Source organism: Microtus pennsylvanicus, chromosome 7 (genome assembly GCF_037038515.1).
Source record: "Microtus pennsylvanicus isolate mMicPen1 chromosome 7, mMicPen1.hap1, whole genome shotgun sequence".
NCBI lineage: Eukaryota > Metazoa > Chordata > Mammalia > Rodentia > Cricetidae > Microtus > Microtus pennsylvanicus.
In genome coordinates this window covers 53,567,088-53,591,036 of record NC_134585.1, presented here as the reverse complement: position 1 = coordinate 53,591,036, position 23,949 = coordinate 53,567,088, and the positions used below count along the sequence as shown (strand labels likewise).

General features: G+C 54.5%; 2 protein-coding genes across 4 annotated transcripts; both read left to right on the top strand.

Moving 5' to 3' along the window:
• The first annotated feature begins 8,264 nt into the window (after window positions 1-8,264).
• On the top strand, window positions 8,265-15,310 carry LOC142854686 (vascular endothelial growth factor A-like). The gene is made up of 3 exons (XM_075980726.1): window positions 8,265-9,146; window positions 12,049-12,097; window positions 14,685-15,310. Exons 1-3 carry the CDS (start codon window positions 9,081-9,083, stop codon window positions 14,945-14,947), a joined length of 378 nt encoding a protein of 125 aa, XP_075836841.1. The 5' UTR covers window positions 8,265-9,080; the 3' UTR covers window positions 14,948-15,310.
• Window positions 15,311-15,395: 85 nt separating this feature from the next.
• Window positions 15,396-23,042, top strand: LOC142854687 (vascular endothelial growth factor A-like). 3 transcript variants are annotated; one of them, XM_075980728.1, is made up of 5 exons: window positions 15,401-15,746; window positions 16,042-16,071; window positions 17,830-17,901; window positions 19,045-19,176; window positions 21,194-23,042. In XM_075980728.1, exons 1-5 carry the CDS (start codon window positions 15,589-15,591, stop codon window positions 21,213-21,215), a joined length of 414 nt encoding a protein of 137 aa, XP_075836843.1. In that variant the 5' UTR covers window positions 15,401-15,588; the 3' UTR covers window positions 21,216-23,042. The 3 variants fall into 3 exon arrangements, with proteins under 3 accessions (XP_075836845.1, XP_075836843.1, XP_075836844.1); XM_075980729.1 differs by lacking the exon at window positions 17,830-17,901 and having other exon boundaries at window positions 15,411-15,746; XM_075980730.1 differs by lacking the exons at window positions 17,830-17,901; window positions 19,045-19,176 and having other exon boundaries at window positions 15,396-15,746.
• Window positions 23,043-23,949: the final 907 nt, after the last annotated feature.

Here is a 23,949-nt window from a genome sequence, read left to right as displayed (position 1 = left end):
GGTGGTGGCGGTGGTGGTGGGGTTTGTTTGTGTGTATTATTGTGTGTGGTTTATTAGTTCTGTGGCCTTCAACGTGGTCAGCCAGAAGATTGGCGGATGGGGTGAGTCAGGGAGGAGTGGCTCCCTGGCCTTCGTCAGCAGTGGGTGGAAGGCAGTGTGCCTACCTCTGTCCCCTTTAGAACGTCAGGTCACCCCAGGGCCTTGCAGGAGGGGCTGGACACCTCATTCTCTAGAGCTGCAATGACCTCTAAGCAGGCGTGTGGCCTGTACCCTCAGAAGCTTTCATAAGTCCCCTCAGGTCTCGAGGGATCACAGGGATGAGGAGTTTGAAGAACATCTCTTCTGGCCTGTCCCCCACTTCCCAGTGTGTACCCCAATAAGAAATTTGAAGCGGGGAGATGTTACCTCTCAGGAGCCTCTTAGAAGCTGAGGCTTGTGACAATCTCAGAAGGGCAGTTAGCCAATAGGATTGTCCCAGGAGGGTTCCTGGGACAAACAACCAGGCCAAGAAGACGGAGACATTCAAGGAAAAAGAGAGGAGGAAGAGAAAGAAAAATGTCCTGGTTGCCATAACTGTCCACAGGCCTGTCACGTGGGCTGAAATGTCAATACTGACCCAGTTGGCCACGCTTTCAACCTGACCTGGACATGTCAGCTCACCTCCCCAGGCCTCTAGAGGGCGCTGGAGAGCAACGATGACGGTCTTGCCCCAGGGGCTTATGCAAAGTGGTTGTGTGTACACACACCCCTGGGGAGGCACAGGGTTTGATTGGTCCCTGCTGTTTCGCATGTTGGTCACACTCACAACTGGAAATTAAGTGGTAACACTAGCCTGGTACTTCCAAGAGCGGAGGAGACATGGAAGCATGCCCACCTGAGCAGAGAGGAGCTTCTGACAGGCCATGGACAGAGCACTGTGTATTCTGCCTCTGAGAAGAGAGTGGTTCAAAGCAGAGCAGGCATTCAGCTCATAAGTCCCAGCACAGCTACCTGATTGGCAAAAAGCTGTCTTTGAGTCCCTCACCCCTATCCCCATGCCTTCTGGCTACCCTGTTCCTTTCCTAGGTTCCCTGGGACTCTCCTGAAATCCAGAAACCAAAGGGTTATACTTTGCCCAGCAGATGCCCTGGCTGTCTGTGTGATGTGCCCAGGCCATAGCAGGAGCTAAATGTTTTAGTCCTTTATCTCAGAAGGCAGGGACCACCCCCCCCCAGGGACTCAGTGTGCCCTGTCTTGCCTCTCCTAATGTATCCAGCTGGGTCCTAGTGAACAGATTGGTGTGGAAGAAGATGTAGCCAGGCTGGCTGACTTGGGTGTAGGTCATGGCAGCTGTGGTCCCAGCAGAGAACGGCTTAGGGTGAGGAGTGGAGGAGTCCAGAGGGGAGAGAGAGAGGAGCCCAGCTGCTCAGTAGCTCCTATGCACACTAACTCTCTGGCCAGTCAACTCCCTGGCCAGTCCAGGAGCCTCAGCATCCCAAAGGCACCCAGCTCAGTGCTGGGCCCAGTGAAGGGACCTGGTGGCTTTTGGAGAGGTAGAAAGAAAGACGGGAGCTTAGGTTTGCCTTCTGTTTGGCTTCAGCCAGCTCTGGGCCTCACTTGGCCCGAATCGGGGTTTTCAAACTTCTTTAGTAATGAGCCATTTCTTCATGTGACATTCCAAGTGAAACATCAGTAGAGGAAAAGAGATAAAACTGGGGGCACTGTGTCTGCCCACACTCACCCCTGCCACTGCCTCCGGGGACCCCAAGGCTCTCGGAGCAAGTCTGATGTTTTCCTGGCTCAGATATCCTATGATTAATTGCTTTACCCGTTATCTAGTAGGGAAGAGGCCAGGAAGATTCTGGAAGCTACGGGAGGTCTCCTTTTCCCCACACCCTACCCTCCCTGCACTTCTGGATGTGGGAAAGCTGGCAGGAGAGTGGGGTAACCCCCCTGTGGGGAGCAGTCATTAACTGACTTTATCTTTGTGAAGTGTCTTGCGGGGCCAGGATCTCACCTACATCCAGGTGGCTCCTGGGGGCCCTTGCTAGGAGAGGGCATTGGACCCTGACTCTTTCCCAACATCCCTGAAGGAGCCCACATTGCTGCCAACTCAGTGACCATCAGTGACGTACTTGCTTCATGGAAAGGCTAAAGCAGAAACTAAGTCAACACATCCCCTGGTCCTATCATCTCCAGTGAACAGTATGTGATTGGTTGATTTTCTCCCTTCCTCCTTCCTTCTCTCCCTCCCTCATCCCTCTGCCCCTCCCTCCTTCCCTTTCTTTCTTCCATTTTGGGACAGGGTCTCACCTACTGTACCTCAGACTGGCCTTGAAAGCTCTGTGTAGGTAGGATGGCCTTGAACTCTAGCTCCTCTGTCACCTACCTCCCAAATTCTGGGATTCTAAGCATGTGCCCCTCTCCTCCCTTCCCCTCTCCAGCAGTGGAGCCAATCTATTCCCTTAGTCCTGCATGACTCTGGGCAGATCACAGTGGGTTGTGCAATGAGACGGGTCAACACAGGAGCGAGGGAACGGAAGGAAGAAGTGTGTAGCTCAGCGTACATTCACCAATCCCCACAGCGCTCTATAACCCTGACAAGTGGGCACCACAGCTTCCATTTCACAGATAAGAAATCTGAGGCTCCCAGCTGGGAAGTAGGGAAACAAGATTTGCTCTCAGCCTGCCGTCACTTGTTGTGAGGTAGGTGTGGGTGAGTAGTGGAAGCCAATGCTTCTCACAGTGAGGGGGGGGTCACCAACCAGGGTCTTCAAAAAAGACTAGGACCAGTTGGCTGTGTGTATGGTTAATTCCTATAATCCCAGTACTTGAGAAACTGAGGCAGGATGGTTATGAGTTCCAAGCCAGCCTGGGCTACATAGTGAGACCAAAAGACAGAGCTAAAACAGAAACAAACCAAAGAGACCAAGCAGGTGACAGGAGAAGGAGTTTCTGCCTTCTGGGGCCGGAGCGGAGGTTGTCTCTCCTCCATTGCTCAGTGCCGGGCCCCAGATGTCACCATTACACTCGTGTTAGATTTCTTTGAGCTGAACATCACGCTCTTCAAGAGCAATAAGGACACAGGCCACTAGAAGATGTGACATTTGGTGTCAAAGAACAGGCTCAGCTGTCACAGTCTCTCTATGACTCAGAGCTAGGGAATCTTGCCTAGAAGCTGAGGACCAGCAACTAGGACCAAGGTCATACAGCATGCAGTTTCTCCGTTCTCTTGGACACAGGGGGTGAAAAAGAGAAAGTGTCACCCTGCCCTGTCTAGCCAAGTGGCCCTGGGCTTGTCCCAGATCGGTGGCCCTGGGGCAAACAATAACCCCAGCACTCAGTATATGACTGGACTCTCTGTCTACCTCTACTGTCCACCTGTCCTTTAAAGTCTCTGGGGACATATATTCGTGCCCCCCCCGACCATACCCCAGGGAAGGGGAGGGGAAAGGAGAGAAGAAGGGAGGGGGGAAGGGAGAAGAGGAGAAGAGAGGAGAGGAGAGGAGAGGAGAGGAGAGGCTGACCCAATGTCAAGTGATATGGAGAGGCAAGCGATATGGATGTGGATTTAAGCAAACCTCTTCGCTTCTCTCTACAGTTAAGCACTCTATTCCTGTAGACCTGAGTCCTGCTGGCACTCGATGGTCAGAGAAGAGAAGCAAAGGAAGACTTCCCTCTATCGCACTGAAGATTCTTCTAGAAAATATGCATACAACAGCACGGCCTGCCAGCTCCCTTCCCCAGCAGTGGCGCCATTCACTTTCCCACAGACTTTCAGACCACCTGCCCACACCTGCACAACCCAGAACGTCCCTGGATATTGAAGGTGACAGGTCAGGACAGAGTACTGAGTGCCATGGCCCCACCACTACTTCCTTTGTCTGAGGCCACTGCAGGCTGCTGGATGCCACTCCCGCTCTTCTCTACCCCACCCTGGCTCTCTCCTTGGGGCTGTGACCACCCTAGGAGACCAGGCCTTCAGGTAGGGCTGGCTGCCACCATGTCACTGCCCCCCCCCAGCTGGGACCTCCCGTAATTTTTTCTAGGCTCTACTTTCCCCCCAGTTTGTGGGGTGACCTTGGGGACCTTTGTGTTCTCATGGAACAAATGGGGATGGTCCTCTGAGGACTCTGCTCTTCTTATCGGATTTGGGGGTGTGTGGGTCACAACCTGTGTCCCAAACCAGATCTGGCTGCCCAATCTCAATAAGCCAATTAAGAGTTAAATTAAAAGCAGAAGGCAGATAAAGGACTCAGTCAATATGGCCACACTGGGAAGAGGGACAAAGGCCCAGCGAGTCCCCCACAAGTCTGTCTCGGGGTTCTGAAGAGAGATTAAAGTGCAGAGGACCAAAGATGTGCAGAGCCAAGCAGTCCCGGCCAAGTGTGGCCCCGCCCACAGGTGGTCAGTCTTTGGGTTAGCCTGACAAGTTGTTAGAAACACGTGAGCTCTCATTCCTGGAGACAAGCCCCCTCTCACGGGAGCCCTGTGCTTCTCCTAGCGTGAGATGGGGGGAAATTACCAGTTCACTGAGGGTCATTGTTTCAGGGGTCTGATGGCCAGACTGATCTTCTGCCAGGCTAGTTAAAACCCACCACCTTCTGTTTAAGACTTCAATCTTGAGGTGTCATATATTAACCCCAGGAAATAAATATAATAAACGAATGTAAGTAGGGACTAATGTAGTTGGTGCCAAGCAGCCATGCGTAAGACCCATTTTCATAAACTCTTGGCCCTCAGCTACTTTGGGAACTTCGGCTGGCATGAGTAACCCCATCCACTGTTTTAAGACAGGGTCTCATCATGAAGCTTCAGTTGTCCTTAATTTCTGACCCTCCCAAGTGTTGGATACACACAAGCACTCCCATGGCCAACCTGACTTAATTCCAGTTCCGACAGTTTTCTCCTGTCTCTGAATGATATTCTCTGAAGGTGCCACTGACTAGACATAGTGGATTGTTCCCTATGGTCCTTGGATGCCAGGAAAAGTTTCATTCTGGTTGGCTTGATTTGCATTGGCCAGCTTGAGACTAGAGGGGAAAATTTCCATTGCGGGGGGGGGGGGGGTCCATTGTTTAAATAGTCTGATAGGTTGGGAAACACAGGTGTCCTTTTAGACTGTTTTCATTTCTGTCAGGTCCACTACACTCTGGCGTCCCCTGTCCTGCAGTGACCTGGGGAGGGGGGATGGACAGAGTGAAGTGTATTCTGGGAAGTGAGCCCCCAGGACAAGCAGGGGTGGTGGGACCCCGCACATGGCTTGCTCTCCCCGCCCTTCTTTCCAAACATCCAGCTTTCACCTGGCGACAATACGGCCACGACCTTTTCTAGGTCCTCAGCAGTGTACAGAGTGCATCGTTGTGAAAGCTGCTGATAATGTGTAGCTCGTACAGGTTGTGTCTCTAAAATGCAGGGTGGAGGCGAGCGGCCCATCCCTACCCTGATACGGGTTACTGGGTTACTCAAAACCCTTCAGGCCAAGTTGCAATCTTAGCATGGCTTAGTGCTTTGGGAGGGAAATCTGCACCATCCTCCTGGTTCCCTGGGCACAGGACCCTCGGGGAGCCATGTGTGGTGGTACCATGCCTTGTTCTATACAACCTGGCATGGTTGGCTCAGGCTAGAAGGAGGCTAGAGCTGGGAAGAGTTAGGTGGCTAACTTTCTTCACAGCCTCTTCATCTTCCTCCAGACCTCAGGATCCCGTGCCGAGTCCCTCTCCTGTAGGCCCATGGCCTTTCCCAAGACTGGAGAAGTGTGGTTCTCAACCTTCCTGAGGTGGCGACCTTCATGTGGTGCTGACTCCAAATGTAAAATTATTCCTTTGCTACTTCATAACTGTAATTTTGCTACTGTTGTGAATCATAATCTGATATGAAGGATAACTGATATGTGACCCAAAGGAGTCACGGCCCACAGGTTGAGAACCACTGCTGTAGAAGGTGGCCATGAGTGGGATCCAGACAGGGACTCCCCGACAAGGTATTCTTGCGATGGTAGAGACATTTGGTGGCCTTCCTTTCCTCTGTCTCTCAGCAGTGCGGGATGTGGATCAGCTGAGGACCCCTACGGGAGGCTCTGGGTCAGGAAACATTCCTAATGGAATGTCCCTGCTGTGAGAAGGCCACCCAAGAGGTGCTCCCAGGACAGGAACGATGGACAGAATTGGATGGGGGTTAGCAGGAGCTGGCTTCTCTCTCCATAGGAGTCCCATAACATTGCTCCATCGGAATTGGGGACACCCAAGAAGTAACTTAGGATCCCATCAAACCTCAGTAGTGTGAGCAGAGGGATCAAGATAGCGAAGCATCCATCCTTTTTGAGCCAACAGGGAGATTGCTGGGCTCCCTTTCTCCCAGGCCCAGCAGGTCTGGGTGAGGGTTGGGACTGGTTGGTCCCTCTCTTCCCACAGGTATCAGAGCCCCCTCTTGTTCCCAGGGGAGCCTGGGAACAGCTGGGCCAAAGCCCAACCAGGAATTTTTCCAGGCTGGTTCCTATATCCAAGGGTGGGGTGGGGGTGGGGGCTTCAGGGGAGCTCTTAAGGAAGACACAAGGAGTTGGAGAAGGTGACTTTGTGGAAAGGGAGGGGAAAAGCCAAGACAAGGGTGACTCTGTAAGCAGAGAAGAAGCCAAGGGTCCTAGGGAGAATGGGAGACACTGGGTACACCCCGGAATTCTATTCCTAAGCTGAACTGTGAGCCTGGGCTAGGACGGTGGAGTTTTACTTCCGCCCACATCCCTCCCCGGGCTGGTGGCAGTTCTGGGCAGCTGGCCTACCTATGCTCTTGAATGCTGGGGTAGGTTTGAATCACCACGCAGGTCTGGCCTGCTTCCGCCCCCATCAACCCCCTGGCCTCAGTTCCCGGGCAACATCTGAGGGGTGGTGATCAGGAGGAACAAGGGCCTCTGTCTGCCCAGCTGCCTCTCCCTCTGGGCTTTGCCAGACTCTACAGTGCGTACGTGGGCTTCCACAGGTCCTCTTCCTCCCAGCCACTGACTAACCCCAGAACCTCTCAGCTTCCCATTCTCAGTGTTACAAATTCAGTGCCAAATTCTCTCCAGCGAAGCTTCCCAGAAGATCCCCATTCACCGCAGGGCCCTAGCTCCTGATGTCTGCAGACCAGACAAGGGCTCAGATAAGTATACCCCTTCTCCCCCTGTAAATAAACCTGAGATTTCTGCCTCGGAGGTCAAACAGGCAACTGTTTAAGGGGGTCAGAAACATGGGAAGTCAAAGAATGCCAGGCCCGCCTGGTGGTGGTGGCACACTTCTTTAATCCCAGCACTCAAGAGGCAGAGGCAGGAGGATGTCTGTGAGTTTGAGGCCAACTTGGTCTACAAAGCGAGTTTCAGGACAGCCAGGGCTATACAGTGAAACCTTGTATCGAAAACAATAGCATCAACAATACAAAACAAACAAGTGAAAAGAATGCTGGGCTCAGGAGTCAACTCTCACCGTCTTTCCAAAGCCTGCGAGGTTTGAGCCAGACTTGGGGTGTGCATAATGTAGTCACTAGAGGGCGCTCGGCCACCACAGGGAGATCGTGAACTTGGGCGAGCCAGTCTGCGTGAGGGAGGACGCGCGTGTCAACGTGAGTGCGTGCATATGTGTGTGTGTGTGTGTGTGTGTGTGTGTGTGTGTGTGTGTGTGTGTGTGTGGTGTATGTGAGGTGGGGGAGAAGGCCAGGGGTCACTCCGGGATTCCAACAAATCTGTGTCCCTCTCCTCACACGTTCCTGCCAGCTCTCCGCCCTGCCCACCTTCTTCAATATTCCCAGGAAAGGGTATTGCTCTCAGACCCTGTTCGCACATAACCTCATTCTCCTGTCGCCTCTGATTCCCAACACCCAATGTGTCCAATGTGTCGCTGGCCCCAGTTTGAAGGGGTGCATGGATAATTTCCAGGCTGTGAACCCTGGTGGGGGTTTTAGCTTTCCACTTCTGCTTGGTGGCCAAGGGGATCCTGGGGGGCGGTGCCTAGCTTGGCCTGGCCTCGCCCCTGGGGCGGGTCTGGGGCGGGCATTTGGGGGCGGGGCCAGAGCCCCTTTTTTTTCTACGGCTGTTAGCGGTGAGAGGCGCAGAGGCTTGGGGCAGCCGAGCTGCAGCGAGGCTTTGGCGCTGGGGGTAAGCTGAGCGGCGGCAGCGGAGCTCTGTCGCGAGACGCAGCGACAAGGCAGACTATTCAGCGGACTCACCAGCCAGGGAGTCTCTCTGCGCTGGGATTTGATATTCAAACCTCTTTTTTTCTTAAACATTTTAAAAACTGCATTGTTTTACGCTTTAATTTATTTTTGCTTTCTATTCCCGACTTAAATCGTGCCAACGGTTTGGGGAGGTTGCTCCTTCACTCCCTCAAATCACTTCGGATTTTGGAAATCAGCAGAGGAAAGAGGTAGCCAAGAGCTCCAGGGAGAAGTCGAGGAAGCGAGAGACCGGTCAGAGAGAGCGCGCTGACGAGCGAGCAGAGAAGGACAGGGGCAAAGTGACTGACCTGCTTTTGGGGGTGACCGTCAGAGCGCGGCGTGAGCCCTCCCCCTTGGGATCTTGCATCGGACCAGTCGCGCTGACGGACCGACAGACAGACACCGCCCCCAGCCCCAGCGCCCACCTCCTCGCCGGCGGGCTGCCTACGGTGGACGCGGCGGCGAGCTGCGAGCAAGAGCCGAAGCCCGCGCCCGGAGGCGGGGTGGAGGGGGTCGGGGATCGCGGGATTGCACTGAAACTTTTCGTCCAACTTCTGGGTTCTTCTCGCTCCGGAGTAGCCGTGGTCTGCGCCGGAGGAGGCAAACCGATCGGAGCTGGGAGAAGTGCTAGTTCGGGCCTGGAGAAGCCGGGGCCCGAGAAGAGAGAGGAAGAAGATAAGGAAGAGGAGAGGGGGCCGCAGTGGGCGCTCGGCTCGCGGGAGCCGGGCTCATGGACGGGTGAGGCGACCGTGTGCGCAGACAGTGCTCCAGCCGCGCGCGCGCCCCAGGCCCCGGCCCGGGCCTCGGTTCCAGAAGGGACAGGAGCCCGCCAAGGCGCGCAAGAGAGCGGGCTGCCTCGCAGTCCGAGCCGGAGAGGGAGCGCGAGCCGCGCCGGCCCCGGACGGGCCTCCGAAACCATGAACTTTCTGCTCTCTTGGGTGCACTGGACCCTGGCTTTACTGCTGTATCTCCACCATGCCAAGGTAAGCGATCGTGCCCGCCTGCTGTCGCCGGGCCGTAGCGAGCGCCTCTCCCGCTTGGGGACGTGCGTGCGTGCGAGCGCGCGCGTGGGGGCTTAGTGCCCCACGCGGGTCCTTGGACACCGGGCGCGAGGCGTCCCCCTCTGTCGTCGTACGTGGAGGGGGAGGGGGTGCGCTCTAGGTGGGAGGGCGCCAGGAGAGTCTCGCCGCCCACGCGGGCCCTGCCCACCCACCAGAGTCACCGCACGTACGATCTGGGCCGAGCAGCAGAGGGCGGGAGCCAGAGGAGGAGGCCGAGGGGGCTGGGCTTGCGCTGTGGCTGGCGGCAGAAGTTTGCTCCGGGTCGCGGGTCCCCGGAGAACTGGAAGTCCGGGCAACGGGGGCGGGAGTCCGGAGCCCAGCGGGCATGCCTGGGGGTGCTCGGACCTTGGACCGGGGGAGGGCAGAGATCGGGGAGGGGGCAGGGCGCGAGCGACCGAGGGGGCTTTGCTGTCACTGCCGCTCGGGTCTCTTCGGCCCTTGCAGTGAGTTTGGGAAAAGTTTTAGGATGGATTGCTGCGGGGACCCTATCCCACTCCTCCAGCTTGTTGGGCCACCTGCGCTGCGCCACCCCCTCCCGTCCCCGCTCGCGTCCCGCGCGGTGCCCGCCCTCCCCCGCCCGGCCGGGCGCGCGCGGCGCAGAGCCGATTACATCAGCCCGGGCCTGGCCGGCCTCGTGTTCCCGGAGCTGCGGCTGCGGGAGCCGGGAGACCCGGGCGACCAGCGGCGCCCCTCCCCCTCACCGATCCTCCGCAAGGAAGGTGACCTCTAGAGGTATCCCCTGCTCCGTGACCCGGAGAAACTCCCATACCCTTTCCTCGGTCCCTAACTTCTACCCGTGCCTTGCGCTAGGAAGAATTTCCTGACGCCCCTTCCCCATTTTCCCCATTTCCTGCCTGGAGCGTAGAGAAGCCCTTCCCACCCTTTCATATTTTCCTTTTCTTTGAGAAGACTCATAGAAACTTTCCTGGCCTCCGGGTCCAGGGAAAGGACGGTACCTGTCAGACGTGGGGTTGCTGAGGCCCACCCTCTCGTTCTTTGTGGAAACGCTAACCTAAGTTTTGAGTTGGTGAAGGTGTGCTTCCCTCCCCAGCAGCTCTATCGAGCTGTGCACCAGCCTTTATGGGGGTCAGTGAAGGGTAACTGACATCACCCCACTTTCCCCCTTTTGGAAAAATGGCGTGATATTTGCTGTGACTGGGGCAGCCTGGAACTAGCCTTTCCCACACCTTTGGCAGGATCTCCCGTCAGTATCTCACACACACTTTGCCCTGGCAAACCCGATGCTCAGAGAGCAGGTGGTTTAACTCTGAACTCGCCCACCCAGTTTGCTTACTAAGGGGTCCTTTTATGCTCTTTCCCGCTAATACTCAAGCTAGAGAGACCACTTGAAAAGGGGGCAGAAGGAAGGAGACAGGCAGGGGTCCCTGCCACCATCCAGAGTTCCTTAGACCCTGGCACAAAGGCCTTGGCTCTGGGCCTCCATGTGGGGAGGAGGGGCGGGAGTGCCTGGCCACAGTTTGACCTTCAGAGGCCCCCAGAGAAGGGCACCTGGCCAGTCCCTGCCCAGAACCTCCCCATCTGGGAGGGGGTTCAAAGTTTCTGTTCCTTTCCCTGTTGGGACTGAGATAGAGGACTAAGGGAGATTGTCGCGAGGGTGTTGAGCAGGTAGTTGAGGGCCTGAGGAGCAGAGCCCAGGGCATGCCTGAGTTAGTTGCAGTGGGAGACTGGCTCTTGAGAAAGGCCACCTCTGACCTTGGCCCTGGTGGCAAGGCTGAGGGCCCTGGAAGGACTGCTTTTTGGGCAGTGTTGGTGGAGAAAAAGAGGCAGACAAGGGTGGGAATCCTTCTCAGGGCAGTTGGAGGTCCAGGTTGATGTGGCATTTGTGGCTGGGGAGTTGGTGGGAGCAGGAGCTTCCCAGGAAGGCCTAACAGCCTTCACTGTCTTGCTCCTGTCAGGTTCACAGGGCCTTTTTGTTGACCTTTACAGCTTCTGGGGAGGGGAGAAAAGAGTTTTTGGGGATGAGGAAGGATGTGGGGCCCAGGCCTAGTGTGGGGCAAGAGACCCTTTGGGAGCTGGGCAGTTCTGAGGAGAAAGCTCCCATTGCTCCATCTGAGAAAAGTGCTCTGCTTAGGTGAGAGGCTTGGGCATGTGTACGGAGTAGGAGGCTAGCCAGGCTTTGGAACTGTATGCAGGCTCCAGGCACACTGGGGTGGGAGGAAAATGGGACTCCCTTGCTTAGGGTCCTCTTTGCTTTCCACCCCTTGAGCAACCTGTGGGTATGCCGAATATTCCCGAGACCTGGGGAGGGTTTGGATGGGGGAGGGTGGTTGGTGCCCTTCGCTCCTCTACACCCCCCCCCCTCAACACCAGCTCTCCCTGGTATTTGTCATGTCAGCAGGAGAAGGTCACCATGTTGTTTTTCTCGCCCCTAGTCCTTCCTTCCTGCCCTAGTCCAAATTTGTCCTCCTATTTGACCTTAATACTCACCCATGGCTTTGGACCAGCGAATCAGGGGCAGTGAGAAAAAGGAGGGGGCAAGAATGGAGAGGTGCTAGGGGCCTGGACAGCGCAAGCTTCTGGTATTTTCCTTGTTCATTGTGAGCTCCCCAGCACCTGGTTAGCCTTTAACTTTCATGGGTTCAAACTTGAAGCAGTCCAGGGGTAGCGGGGTTTGCTCGCTCTGGACCTGCGGGGACCCCTGACTGTTTCCTGTTTGACTCAGAAGCTGTGGAGAAGCTGGAGGCTGGGGGTTGGGAGAGAGGTGAGAGGGGATCAAGGGATTCAGTGGCCTGGCCTTTGCGCTCTTGTGGCTGCCTCTGTCCCTGCCTCTGCTAATGCTTTTTACTCTTTGTTTTGTCCTCAGTGGTCCCAGGCTGCACCCACGACAGAAGGAGAGCAGAAAGCCCATGAAGGTGAGTCTCCATGCTCTTGGATGGGACCCCTCCCCTTGTCTTGAGTGTGCGTGGATAAGCCCTGGTCCTCCTTTTCAGTCCTGGGGGTGGGGTGGGGCACAAGACTTTGAGGACTGTGAGTTTAGCTGTTGTGTTTCTTAAGGTGCCTTCTCTTTGGCTTTCTGCTAGAAACAGGACTTGTTGCTTTTTCTAGACACCCTTTCCAGTAAAATCTGATCATGAGCACAGCAGAGGAAGGTGGTAGTCAGGGTTTCCAGATGTTCAGGGAGCTATCCCTTGTGTCCCTTACTCCAGATGTTCAGGGAGCTATCCCTTGTGTCCCTTACTCCCAGGGGAAAATGAATACTTAGTGCCTCTTCCTAGTCAGCCATAGCCCACCGTGGGGGCTGTGACCCTTCCTGTGTGAGCTGGAGGCAGGATAGGGGCATACCCTAATCGGACTCCCAAGCTCTGGGTTTGCCTTTCTCTGAGGATGGCAGCTTCCATAGACTGCCTTTGGGTGCTGTGAACTTCCCTGCAGGACCAGCAGAGGGCCGGCTGTAGCACTCAGGCGCCCCGCCCCCCTGCCCAACCCCGAGTCCGCCTGCCTTTTGTTCCAGTGTGGTTTGGAGTACCGGGATCCTCCCATTTCTCCGGGGACGCCCTGGCTCTCCCAGCACTGAGTGTGGCCTCTGCTCCAGCCGGATGCCACTCCCCCAGTGTCCTTCCTCTGTGTAGGGAAGGCCCTGGGGTCTTCCTCTAGGCTAATTTCCCTGACCCAAATCCAGTGTGGCTGCTTGAGCCAGCCAAGGAACGCTGGTGATGTCCAGCCGGTTTTGCCTCCTCCCCCAGGAGCTCTTTCTCCAGCCCAGGGCCTGGCTTTCTGCCCTGGCCCCAGCCACTGACAGGCCCCTACTTCCAAAGTGCTACCCACCACTTTCTGCTTCCTAGTGGGCTCTGAGGTCTGGGAGAGGCAAGACAAATGGTCTTTGTTTGATGGAGAAAAGGTTGTCTGCTATAAATAAGGAAAACCACGAAAGCCTGATGCTGGAGTATATGTGTGCACACGTCCCGAGTAGCAGGACAGCTTCCCTTGGGGGCAGGGGCCAGGCTCCCATGGGTGCTGGCCAAGGCACCTCCACCCCCTCCCCATTTATTGTTCAGCTCACACCTTCCTGCTGCCTGCTCCTGTGTGGACCCCTCCTAGCCTGGGCCACCTCTGTCCCAGCCAAGATGAAGGGTCAGTTAAAAAAAATCTGGGTTAGTCACCTTCCATATAGACTTGCCTTGAAAAGAATTTTTCAGATCTGATCTCATGAACTTTTGTGGGGGGTGGCTATGTTTTGCGTTAACTCTTTGGGGATAGACAAGAATTCTGTGCTTATTTGTCCATAGAGAAAATAGAGCCCTTGAGCAAGGCAGAGGGGTGGCAGTTAGGTGACCCCCATTCCTTTTCCTCTTAGACTTCGTCTTTACCTTTCTGGAAAAAAAAACTCCACCACAACGACAACAAAAACTGTGCAAGAGTGAAGGGAGGTTTGGCTGTGGCCCCAGGTTGAGAGTGGGGGTGTAGTCTCTGGAGCGTGCACTTAAAATGCCTTAGTGACATTCCAAACTTTGTCACCTGAAATGAGAAGCGAAGAGTTGTTTTCGGGGTTAGCAAAGAGAGACAGAACCCCACCTTCGCACTCACTGAAGTGTCTTTAGAGGTCAGGCCAACCTGCTTCTGCAGATAGCCCGCTGGAGGCCCAGAGACTGGAGGGACAGACCCAAGGTCACAGTAGTGCTGGCCAGAGCCTGGGCCCCATGTGGACTTGGGCTCTTTCTTCTCTCACTTCAGGGGCAAGCTTCTGTGGGGTAGTGTTAGGGGTGTGACCAGAAGTGGCCAGCTGAGCCACCAGTTGGTGTCCCAAAGAAGTCCTGTGCTTCTCTCGTGCCCGCTCCCTTGGCCCTAAATTCCCTTCCTCCTCACCAGTATCTCAGGCTGCCTGGGAAATTGTCTCTCGCTTGTCTTCCTCCAGCTCAGCTTCTAGAATTGCCTTATACAGAGGCAGCTCCTGTTCTTTCCATGATGCAAACAGGTTGCCCTCTTGGGCGGGGCGCTTAGTGCTGGCAGGACCTGTGTGCTGTGCCTGCCCGTTGCCACCTGCTGAAGTCTGGGGAGGTGGGACCGGCAGGTGTAAGGTAGCTGGCTCTTCAAGCATCTGGGTTTGCACATATTGTAAGGCTCTGCAATCATAGCCCGTTCTAACCGCTTTTTACCAGCAGTGTGGCCTTTGGGACAGATTGTGGCATTTCTCTGGGCCTCTAGGTCCCCATTTATAAACTAGGGTCCTGGTAGTACTTAGAGTGTGTGCTGTGTATGCATGGTTTACTGTGGGGTCCAGCGTGTGTTTGGTGTCATAGTTGGCCCAGGAACTCGCCCTGCTATGACAATGAGGAAGAGAGTCAGATATGGCCACCTCCCCTGGGCCTGAACCTGGAAATGAGGGAGACGCTTCGGTCAGACTTTTAGAAGAGCTGCGCTGATGTGGAAGCTGGGTGGGATAGAGGCTGCCCGCCTTCATGTTAGCTCCCCGCTGACTCGTGTGTCAACCCTCCCACGCAGTGGTGAAGTTCATGGATGTCTACCAGCGCAGCTATTGCCGTCCAATCGAGACCTTGGTGGACATCTTCCAGGAGTACCCTGATGAGATAGAGTATATCTTCAAGCCGTCCTGTGTGCCCCTCATGAGGTGTGGGGGCTGCTGCAACGATGAGGCCCTGGAATGTGTGCCCACCTCGGAGAGCAACATCACCATGCAGGTAGGCACCTGTGACATAGGGGGCAGGGAGCGTAGAAGGGTAGGGTGGTACAAGGGTGGGCATTAGAAGGTTGTCTGGGCCTCTGCCTGGGAAACTCTGATAGGAGGAACTAAATTGGGGTTCAGGTGAGGAGATGAGGTTGGGGTTCATTTCAACTATGGGGAAGAAGACGCCTGCATTTCTGCACTTCCCTGCACTCATTCTTAATGGTTTGACCATCTCTGCTTTGATGACCTTTGCTCCCTCGGCTCCACCGGGGCTGATGACAGAAGTGCTCTTCTCCTTCTCTGGGGAAGCAGCCCCCAAGCTTTCCCTGCTGGAGGGCTCCATTTGGGAACTGGATGGAACTGCAGAGTTAAAAGCCAGTCTTGGGGTGCTGCGTAGTAATGGGTGGATCTGGGCCCAGACGGGGTGGAGAGTGGGAGGGAGTTAAGTGACATAGGGTGGGTAGCTCTTAGGTAGCTTTTAGGGGTCAGGGTGAAGCTCGGGAGGGGATGAAGGAGGGGAAGGGATGGGGATGGTGAGAATCCAGGACCTGAATTCCCAGCCTGGCCAACCCTTGCAGCTATGTCTGCCCTCGAGAGCAGGTGCTTCTTAAGGCCAGCAGGATTGGGGGAGTTGGGGTGGCCCAAGGCTCTTTTCTGTTAGAGCCCTGGTCCCCCTACCTCCACCACCTATCCCTGCTCAATAGAACCCCTGGGTGCTGAATGGCAGGAGCCCCGGGGTGTCCCATACGGGTATGGCTGGCTGGGTCACTAACCTCTGTGATCTGCTCCCTCCCTCTGCAGATCATGCGGATCAAACCTCACCAAAGCCAGCACATAGGAGAGATGAGCTTCCTACAGCACAGCAGATGTGAATGCAGGTGAGGACAGGGAGCGTGCTACACTCCTTAGCTCACAGCTACCTTCTAACCACTGTGTGACCTTGGGCATTTGACCTCACTGTGCCCACCTCACGTGTCTTCCCCACTCTAGAAAACAGGCAGGACGATTCAGTGTACCTCACCACAACTTTGTTATTCTGCGTAAAGATTAAGATAGTGTTGCTAAATCATCAATATCGTGTTGTTACCAAGCTGTTGTCATTATCACCCCTGTTGTTATCGTCATCTTAATTCCTTTGTATTTTGTTTTTCTCCCTTTCTCTACCCATTACAGACCAAAGAAAGACAGAACAAAGCCAGAAAAGTAAGTGGCCACATGTTAACACTTTTTTCCAGTTGTCTTGGTTTGGGGCTTTTGGCTTCCTCTCTCGGGTGCTCTGATGGCCTCAGTGGGTTGGGGCATCAAATGGGTGGAGCTCCGGTGACTGTGGGATGGAGCCAGCTTCAGGCTGTGGCTCTGGGATGGTGAAGAGATCCAAGCTGGAGTCTGTTGTTTCCTCTGAAGAAGATGCTGCCCCCGCCCCCCCCCCCGAGGGCTCAGGTCCCTTCTGGCTGGCACTTGCTGTTTCAGTGTGAGTGTGGAGGGGTGCTGTGGACGCTGGCTCCCACAGCAGAGTGAAGGAGAGGGAGATGGTGCCAGAGGGCAGTTTCTCTGTATCAGAGGATGTGGCCTTGTTCGGTGGTGACTGTGACTGTCCAGGTTTCTTAGGGTCCTGGGAGATTTCTTGGTGTGAGTTTGCTATCTGTCAGAGAGGGGTAGGTAACAGACTCAGCCCCCTTAGTGGGTAGAAAAAGTGGCATGGTGGCCATTTTCTCAGCCTTGCAATTGCTTGTTGTGTAAAGTCGGGTCAGGATGGGGTGGGGGCTGACATCGCTGTGGAGATGAACTTGCAGGGAAGGAGCGACTGAGAGAGAGAGCACCCATGCCCTCTCCCCTCCCCACACCCCTTTCTGTCTGCCCTACACTTGGGGGACTCTGTCTAAGTCTCCAGATTCCAGGACTACTGTGTCTGTCGGGAGTTTGTCAGAGAGAGAGAGAGAGAGAGGGAGGGGAGGGGAGGGAGGGAGGGAGGGGGGGAGAGAGAGAGAGAGAGAGAGAGAGAGAGAGAGAGAGAGAGAGAGAGCGCTCAGGCGAGTATCCCTGTGCAGAGAGCTTTCTTCCTCCATCCTTCCAGTGCTTTCTCCCAAGCAGGACAGGCTTGCCCTCTCCCCAGGTCCCTGTGTGTCTCTCTCTGCCTGTGATAGACAGACTGCCATGTCTTTTCTGGGGCCTGGCGGGTCTAGAGAGTGCCACTTCCCTGGAGGGTGGCAGGCTGTAGCCTGTCCCTCTCAGCTGTTTGCTAGATGTCTGCTTTGCCCACAGGGAGAGTGATAGGGTTCGGAAGGGGTCTAGTGGTGGGCTTTGACAAGCTGGGGAGAAGGGTCTCTGCCAAGTGTCCTGGTCCCCTGGTCACACACCCGTGCTGCACTCCCCTTCACTCCTGGCCCCTCTGTCAGTGCTGGACTCTGAGGATGCCCAGCTCCATCTCCATCCCACATGCCCCTATGTCCTACCCTGGCTTTTGTGCCATCTTCCAAGGGCACTGAGGCAGGGCCCCCAGAGGGACCCCTGCTATCACACTTAGAGATGAAGGCAGAAGTTTTTTGAGGTGCAGCCCATTCCCAATCATCTGTAAGTTTCGAACCACACTGTCTCCTTAAAGTAGAACCTCCTGACCTTCAGGGTCTAACTGTATTTATTGGCTTGCTGGGCAAAGATCTTGCCCCTGTGTCCTTGCACCCTGCCTGGGACCATGAACCTAGAGGCTAGGCCTTGCACAGTCTCCACTGCCCACCTAAAGCCCTGCCTGGGGCTGGGGTTGCCACCTTACTGTGGGCAGAGTGAGGAGAAGGATGTATGTTGTCCCAGCCCCATGCCTGTGGTCCTTCCTGGATTCTGCTCCAGTAAGTGACTAGGGCAGCTTTGAGCCCCCTGCTCTTCCCTCTGTCTTCTTCATTGCGCCTCTGTTCTTCTCTTCCCTCTCGTTCTCTTCCTGTCTGTTTCTATTTTTGTATTTTCCAGAAAATCAGTTCGAGGAAAGGGAAAGGGTCAAAAACGAAAGCGCAAGAAATCCCGGTTTAAATCCTGGAGCGTGTACGTTGGTGCCGCTGCTGCCTAATTCCTTGGAGCCTTCCTGGCCTCCAGACAATCGTCTGCAGTTCACCTAACCCTGCCTCCCCTCCCCAGCTTCCCTCTGGCTCTTGCCCTACCCTCCCGCTGACCTCAGTGTCTCTCTCTCTCTCTCACTCACTCCACTAATGGCACCAACGGGTAGACTTGGTGGTGGCATTGCTGGACCAGGGTTGGGATGGGGTGGGTGGGTCTGGTGCACTTAGGAAGGGGACTCTGGCTTGGCTGGGCACCGACTTTCTCTCACCCACTGGGCATTGGTGGTGGGGCCATTGTTGCCATGGGTGCTGGGCACTGGGGCCCTCACCCAACTGGTTTCCACTGCTCTAGGCTCCTGCACGTCTGGAGGATAAGGGTGGTGTGGAGGGCGGATGTGGCGTGAGTTAAAGGGTATGGTAGTTGGGAAGTGGTTGACCGTGGCCTCAAGATGAGCCTGAGTGGGCCAGGTACTGTGTGGTAGCCCCTTGTCATCGGTCGGAAGTGCTCTGACTCTTGGACTTGAGGCTCCAGGAGGGGACAGCCCGTTATTCCAGTCCAATCGAGATCACCCACAGAGGCCTACAGAAGTCTTCAAGGGTGGCCATTTCCTCTGGTTTGCAAGTTGTGCTGCTTCTGGAGGCCTCGCTGGTGGACAGTGCCTCTGGACTTAGCTTGCCTTCTGCTGGCCCTCCCCCATGGAGGAGGGTCTGGGCAGAGGTCCTTTTCCAGGGAGAAGGTGCCTCTGGTGCTCTCATGAGTCACCCATCACTGTTCCCAGCGGTAAAGAGTCAAGATGTGTTCTGGGAACCGCAGCAGTCAGGGCCCCGTGGCCTGAGAGAGGCCATGTCTTGGTGGGGTGCAGCATTGCCTCTTATGGCAGCCTTCTCCCTGCACTCTGCCCGCCTGTGCCCTCCTCTTCCTGTAGGCAGGTGTCCTGCCAGTGCCGCGTCTCTCTGCTATTCTCTCTGTCTTCTGCTGGAGCGCTCGGATCTTTCCGGGATGCGGAAAGGGCCTAGGAGCCGATGAGCTGGGTGGGGAAGTGTTGCCGACGTGCTAGGGGGCGTTGCATGGGTTCTCTCTCCCTGCTGATGCTCTAGCTTAGATGTCTTTCCTTTTGCCTTTTTGCAGTCACTGTGAGCCTTGCTCAGAGCGGAGAAAGCATTTGTTTGTCCAAGATCCGCAGACGTGTAAATGTTCCTGCAAAAACACAGACTCGCGTTGCAAGGCGAGGCAGCTTGAGTTAAACGAACGTACTTGCAGGTTGGTTTCCAGAGGGCGAGCAAGAGAGTCAGAGAGGGGCATCACAGATACGGGAGAGAGAGAGAGAAAGAGAGACAGAGAGCACGCTTGTGAGGGGCCAGCTGCTTGCTGCTCAGCTTCTAGCTGCCTGTGTGGTGATTGCTGCCTTCTCTGCTCCTGAGGCTGTGTGGGGCCTCGGGCTCCTGTCTGGCCTGGCAGGCCTGCTCTGAGATGGCCCTGATTGCCTGAGTGGCTAGGCTCTGCGGCTTTAATGTCATGGTGTGGACCCGAGCTGTGTGTTGTGTCCTTTGGTCCTGCTGCTTGTGGAGGCTGTTGGTGCTGCTGTTGTTAATTCTACCTTTGGTGCTAATGCTGAAATCTGAAAGAAAGTCCTTGTAGGTACGGAATTTCTATAACATTGTTCCCCGACTGCACCCCTGCCCTGAGAGCCCGTACATCCGGGTCTCTCACCACTTGGGTTTTTTTCTTGGGCTTGGAGTCTTATCTCCTGCTGTCTGTGTTCCCTTCAGACTGTGGCTTCTTGAAGACAGGCTGTCCCCCTCAGAGTAGAAGGTTTTAGGGCAGGCCGTGTCTGCCTCAGACAGCTTTCCTGAGAGCGGGCCTCTGCTGTTGGCATAGGCTGGGGAATTCTCCCTGCATGCATCTGAGGACACTAGATAACTTAGTCCTGCACCAGTTATGGCCAAGAGTGACAATCCTGAGCAGCCCACAGTTTCCAAATGCTTCCAGGGTGGTTGCAGGAAAGAGCCAGGCTCCCTCCCCTGACGTGACTGGGAGCACCTTAAGCCTGGGCCTGCTTTCTAACCCTTTGGGGTACCTAGATGTCTGTTCTTCTGTCCTTTGCCCTGTGGACCAAGGAAATGCCAGGCTTATGAGTGGATATTGTATATGACCACATTCAGCGGGGGGAGGTCCAGAGCCCAGGGCTGTAACTGGCAGCTTGATGTCCAGACAGGCGTTTATATCAGCATGGCCTGTCCTGGGGACCTGCCCTGGGGATGGCTGTCATCTGGGGAAGCAGGACTTTTAAAGAGATGACCCAGATAGGGCCAGGCTCCCAAGTAGCCCAAGGGTTCTTTGGTGTGTGCCCCCTTCCCCGCCTGCATCCTTGTGTCTTGTGGGTGCTCAAAAGACAGCCGGGAACTGGCCTTGGCTGTCGTGGAGCGGTTCCTGCGGCGCACTGTGGGAACACTGTGTTAGGACTGTGGTAGGGACTCTTCCAAACCCAGGGCTGGGTGACGGGGCTCTGTTCCCCAGAGGGTTTTAAGGAGGATAAAGACCTTGGTGTTGTAGGGTTTCTGGAATGAGCTGGTAGCTAATCGAAGTTACCTGACTTCCAGAGACCCAACCCAGTCCACTACTGCCTTTGTCTGGGGCAGAACCCATGTTCTCAGGCTGTCCTCAGAGCACCCAACCAGGGGCAGGAGCATGAAGAGAGACCCCCCTCTGCTTAATAGGAGAAGCAAAGCCACTGAGTTGTCTGACCCCAGCGTAAGTTAGACATGTGGTAAAGGACAGGTGACCCCGTGCCTGGACCTGCGGCTACCAGGCAGCTCAAGATGGAAGCTAAGGCCGAGAGAGGTGTGGGGAACAAATCTTCCTGAGCTCCAGGACTTGTCCTCCCGTGGGCAGACATCCCCCCCCCCTCGAGTGCTGCTCTGTCATTGGTCTAGCTCACGGTCTTCTCCCTGTCCAGTGTCGCCCTGGAGCCAGACGGACAGTCCTTCTGCAGGACCCTGTCCCCCATCTGCTGTGGAATGTCACATGGGGCTGGGCTGTCCCTTTATCGCTCACGTGTTGCTTTGCGAGTATTTTCATGTCTGTCTTGTCCTCTGTCGGTCGCCATCTTTAGAAGGCAGGGCTGGGTCTCTCTCTCCCCATCGGGACTCTGTCTCACTTGCACCTTGGGGAACTCTGCTCCTGTAGTGCCAGCCTACAGGGACCCAGGAGGGTGTTTGCCTCATTGCCAGGCTCCTGTGACCCTAACCCCCCTGCCTCTTTTTGCCGCTCCCTGCAGATGTGACAAGCCAAGGCGGTGAGCCAGGCTGCAGGAAGGAGCCTCCCTCAGGGTTTCGGGAACCAGCCCTCTCACCATGTCACCACCACACCGTCATCGTCGCCATCGACAGAACAGTCCTTAATCCAGAAAGCCTGACATGAAGGAAGAGGAGACTCTTCGAGGAGCACTTTGGGTCCGGAGGGCGAGACTCCGGCAGAAGCATTCCCGGGCAGGTGACCAAGCATGGTTCCTCATGGAACTGGATTCGACATTCTCTTTTACTTGCTGCTAAATCACCAAGCCCGGAAGATTAGGGAGTTTTATTTCTGGGATTCCTGTAGACACACCCACCCACATACACACACATATATATATATTATATATATAAATAAATATATATGTTTTATATATATAAAATATATATATATTCTTTTTTTAAATTAACTTTGCTAATGTTATTGGTGTCTTCACTGGATGTGTTTGACTGCTGTGGACTTGAGTTGGGAGGAGAAGATGCCTCCTCGGATCCTGATAGAGGAGACAGTAGGATGAAAGACTCCGGTGTGGTCTTTCTCAGAGAGGCCGAAGTCCTTTTGCCTGCCAGGGCACGGGGGCACACTGGCTCACTTCCAGAAACACGACAAACCCATCCCTGGCCCCGAGTCAAGAGGACAGAAAGATGGCAGATAAAGAGACAAAGATGCTGGTTCCAACAGGAGTTCGGGGAGCTTCAGGACATGGCCTGCTTTGTGGATTGCCACTAAATGCTGCAAGAGCATCCTGCCCCTCTGGGCACTGCCTGGAAGAATCAGGAGCCTGGCCAGCCTTCAGCTCTCTCGTCCACTTCCGAGGTGCCCAGGAGGCCTCCCACAGGTGTCTAGTTGGTGGAAGAAGAGACCTGGGACGGCTCCTCCTCCCACCTCTCCCTACCCCACTTCCTGGGTACGGCCCAGGGGAACCTTGTGTGCTCAGACCATTGAAACCACTAGTTCTGTCCCCAGGAGACTTGGCCGAGTGTGAGTGGCTAACCCTCCCCCATCCCATCCCTTCCCGAGGCACAGAGCAGTGGGGCAGGACCCGCAAGCCCCTCACGGAGGCGGAGAAAAGAGAAAGTGTTTTATATATGGTACTTATTTAATAGCCCTTTTTAATTAGAAATTAAAACAGTTAATTTAATTAAAGAGTAGGGTTTTTTTTCAGTATTCTTGGTTAATATTTAATTTCAACTATTTATGAGATGTATCTCTTGCTCTCTCTTATTTGTACTGTTCCGATTTTATTTTTGTTTTTTGTTTTTTTTGGTGTGTGTGTGTGTGCGCGTGTGTGCGTGTGTGCGTGTAAAATCTGTGTTTCCAATCTCTCTCTCCCGGATCGGTGATAGTCACTAGCTTGTCCTGAGAAGATATTTAATTTTGCTAACACTCAGCTCTGCCCTTCCCTTGTCCCCTCCACACATTCCTTTGAAATAAGGTTTCAATATACATTTACATACTATATATATATTTGGTAACTTGTGTTTGTATATAAATATATATATATATATATGTTTATGTATATATGTGATTCTGATAAAATAGACATTGCTATTCTGTTTTTTATATGTAAAAACAAAACAAGAAAAAATAGAGAATTCTACATACTAAATCTCTCTCCTTTTTTAATTTTAATATTTGTTATCATTTATTTATTGGTGCTACTGTTTATCCGTAATAATTGTGGGGGAAAAGATATTAACATCACGTCTTTGTCTCTAGTGCAGTTTTCCGAGATATTCCGTAGTACATATTTATTTTTAAACAGCAACAAAGAAATACAGATATATCTTAAAAAAACATTTTGTATTAAAGAATTGAATTCTGATCTCAAAGCTCTCCTTGGTCTCTCCTTCTCTGGGTCCTTCTGTCCCACTCTCCCTCCTCCTTTGGGGAACATGGTGTTTGTCTTAAGTATGGGAAATGGTCCCTGGGGTGTAGTGTAGGGGTAACCCATCCACTCCTGGCTCAGTACGAAGAGTGTGTGCTCTGAGGATGGGTGGAAGGTAGATGGCCCCTTAGCAAGCAGTCCTCATGCTATGCAAATTCACCCAGCCAGGAGTAGGACCAGGCCATGTCCCCAATGCTACCTGGAGATTGGAGAGAGCTGCTGGCCACAGCTGGCCAGGAGAGGGAACCTGGTACAGCTGGGGTGGGGACTGTGGCCCCAGTGTGCAGTTCACTTCTGTGTAATAAGTGGAAGAGTCCAGTAGACTCACTGCTTCCCTTGTGCAAGCCTTTCTGTCCTGTCCTAGTCCCAGGTGGGATTCTGCTATGATCTGACAATGAATATTGTGTCTCAATCTGCTTTTAGCGTCTTATCCTTCGGTGTGCAAACAGAACTGGCGCAAACACTGGCCTGGCTACATCCTAGGGCACTCAACAAAAAGCAGAAGGGTGATTGGTGGGAGATAGGGAAATTTACTCCCACAAATGAGAAAATGCATCAACACTGCCAGGAGCTTCGAGCTTGGCGCTGGGGGTTCGTGGTGCAGGTGATTTCTCGTGACATAGCCTGCAGACATCTCTTCAGGGTGGATGAAGGGCATGTTGGAGATGGGTCTGAGTGGGTATTGAACCTTAGGCAGAAGGGCTGAGCAAAGGCCTGGAGGTGGTACTCCAGCAGGAAGCAGGGGTTGGGACAAGACAGGAAGTGCCTGTATCCGTAAGCGCAGTAGGGGATGCAGGTGGGCATCTCGGTTCCAGATGTTTTACCAGGGTGCCTGGCAACAGTGGGGGAGG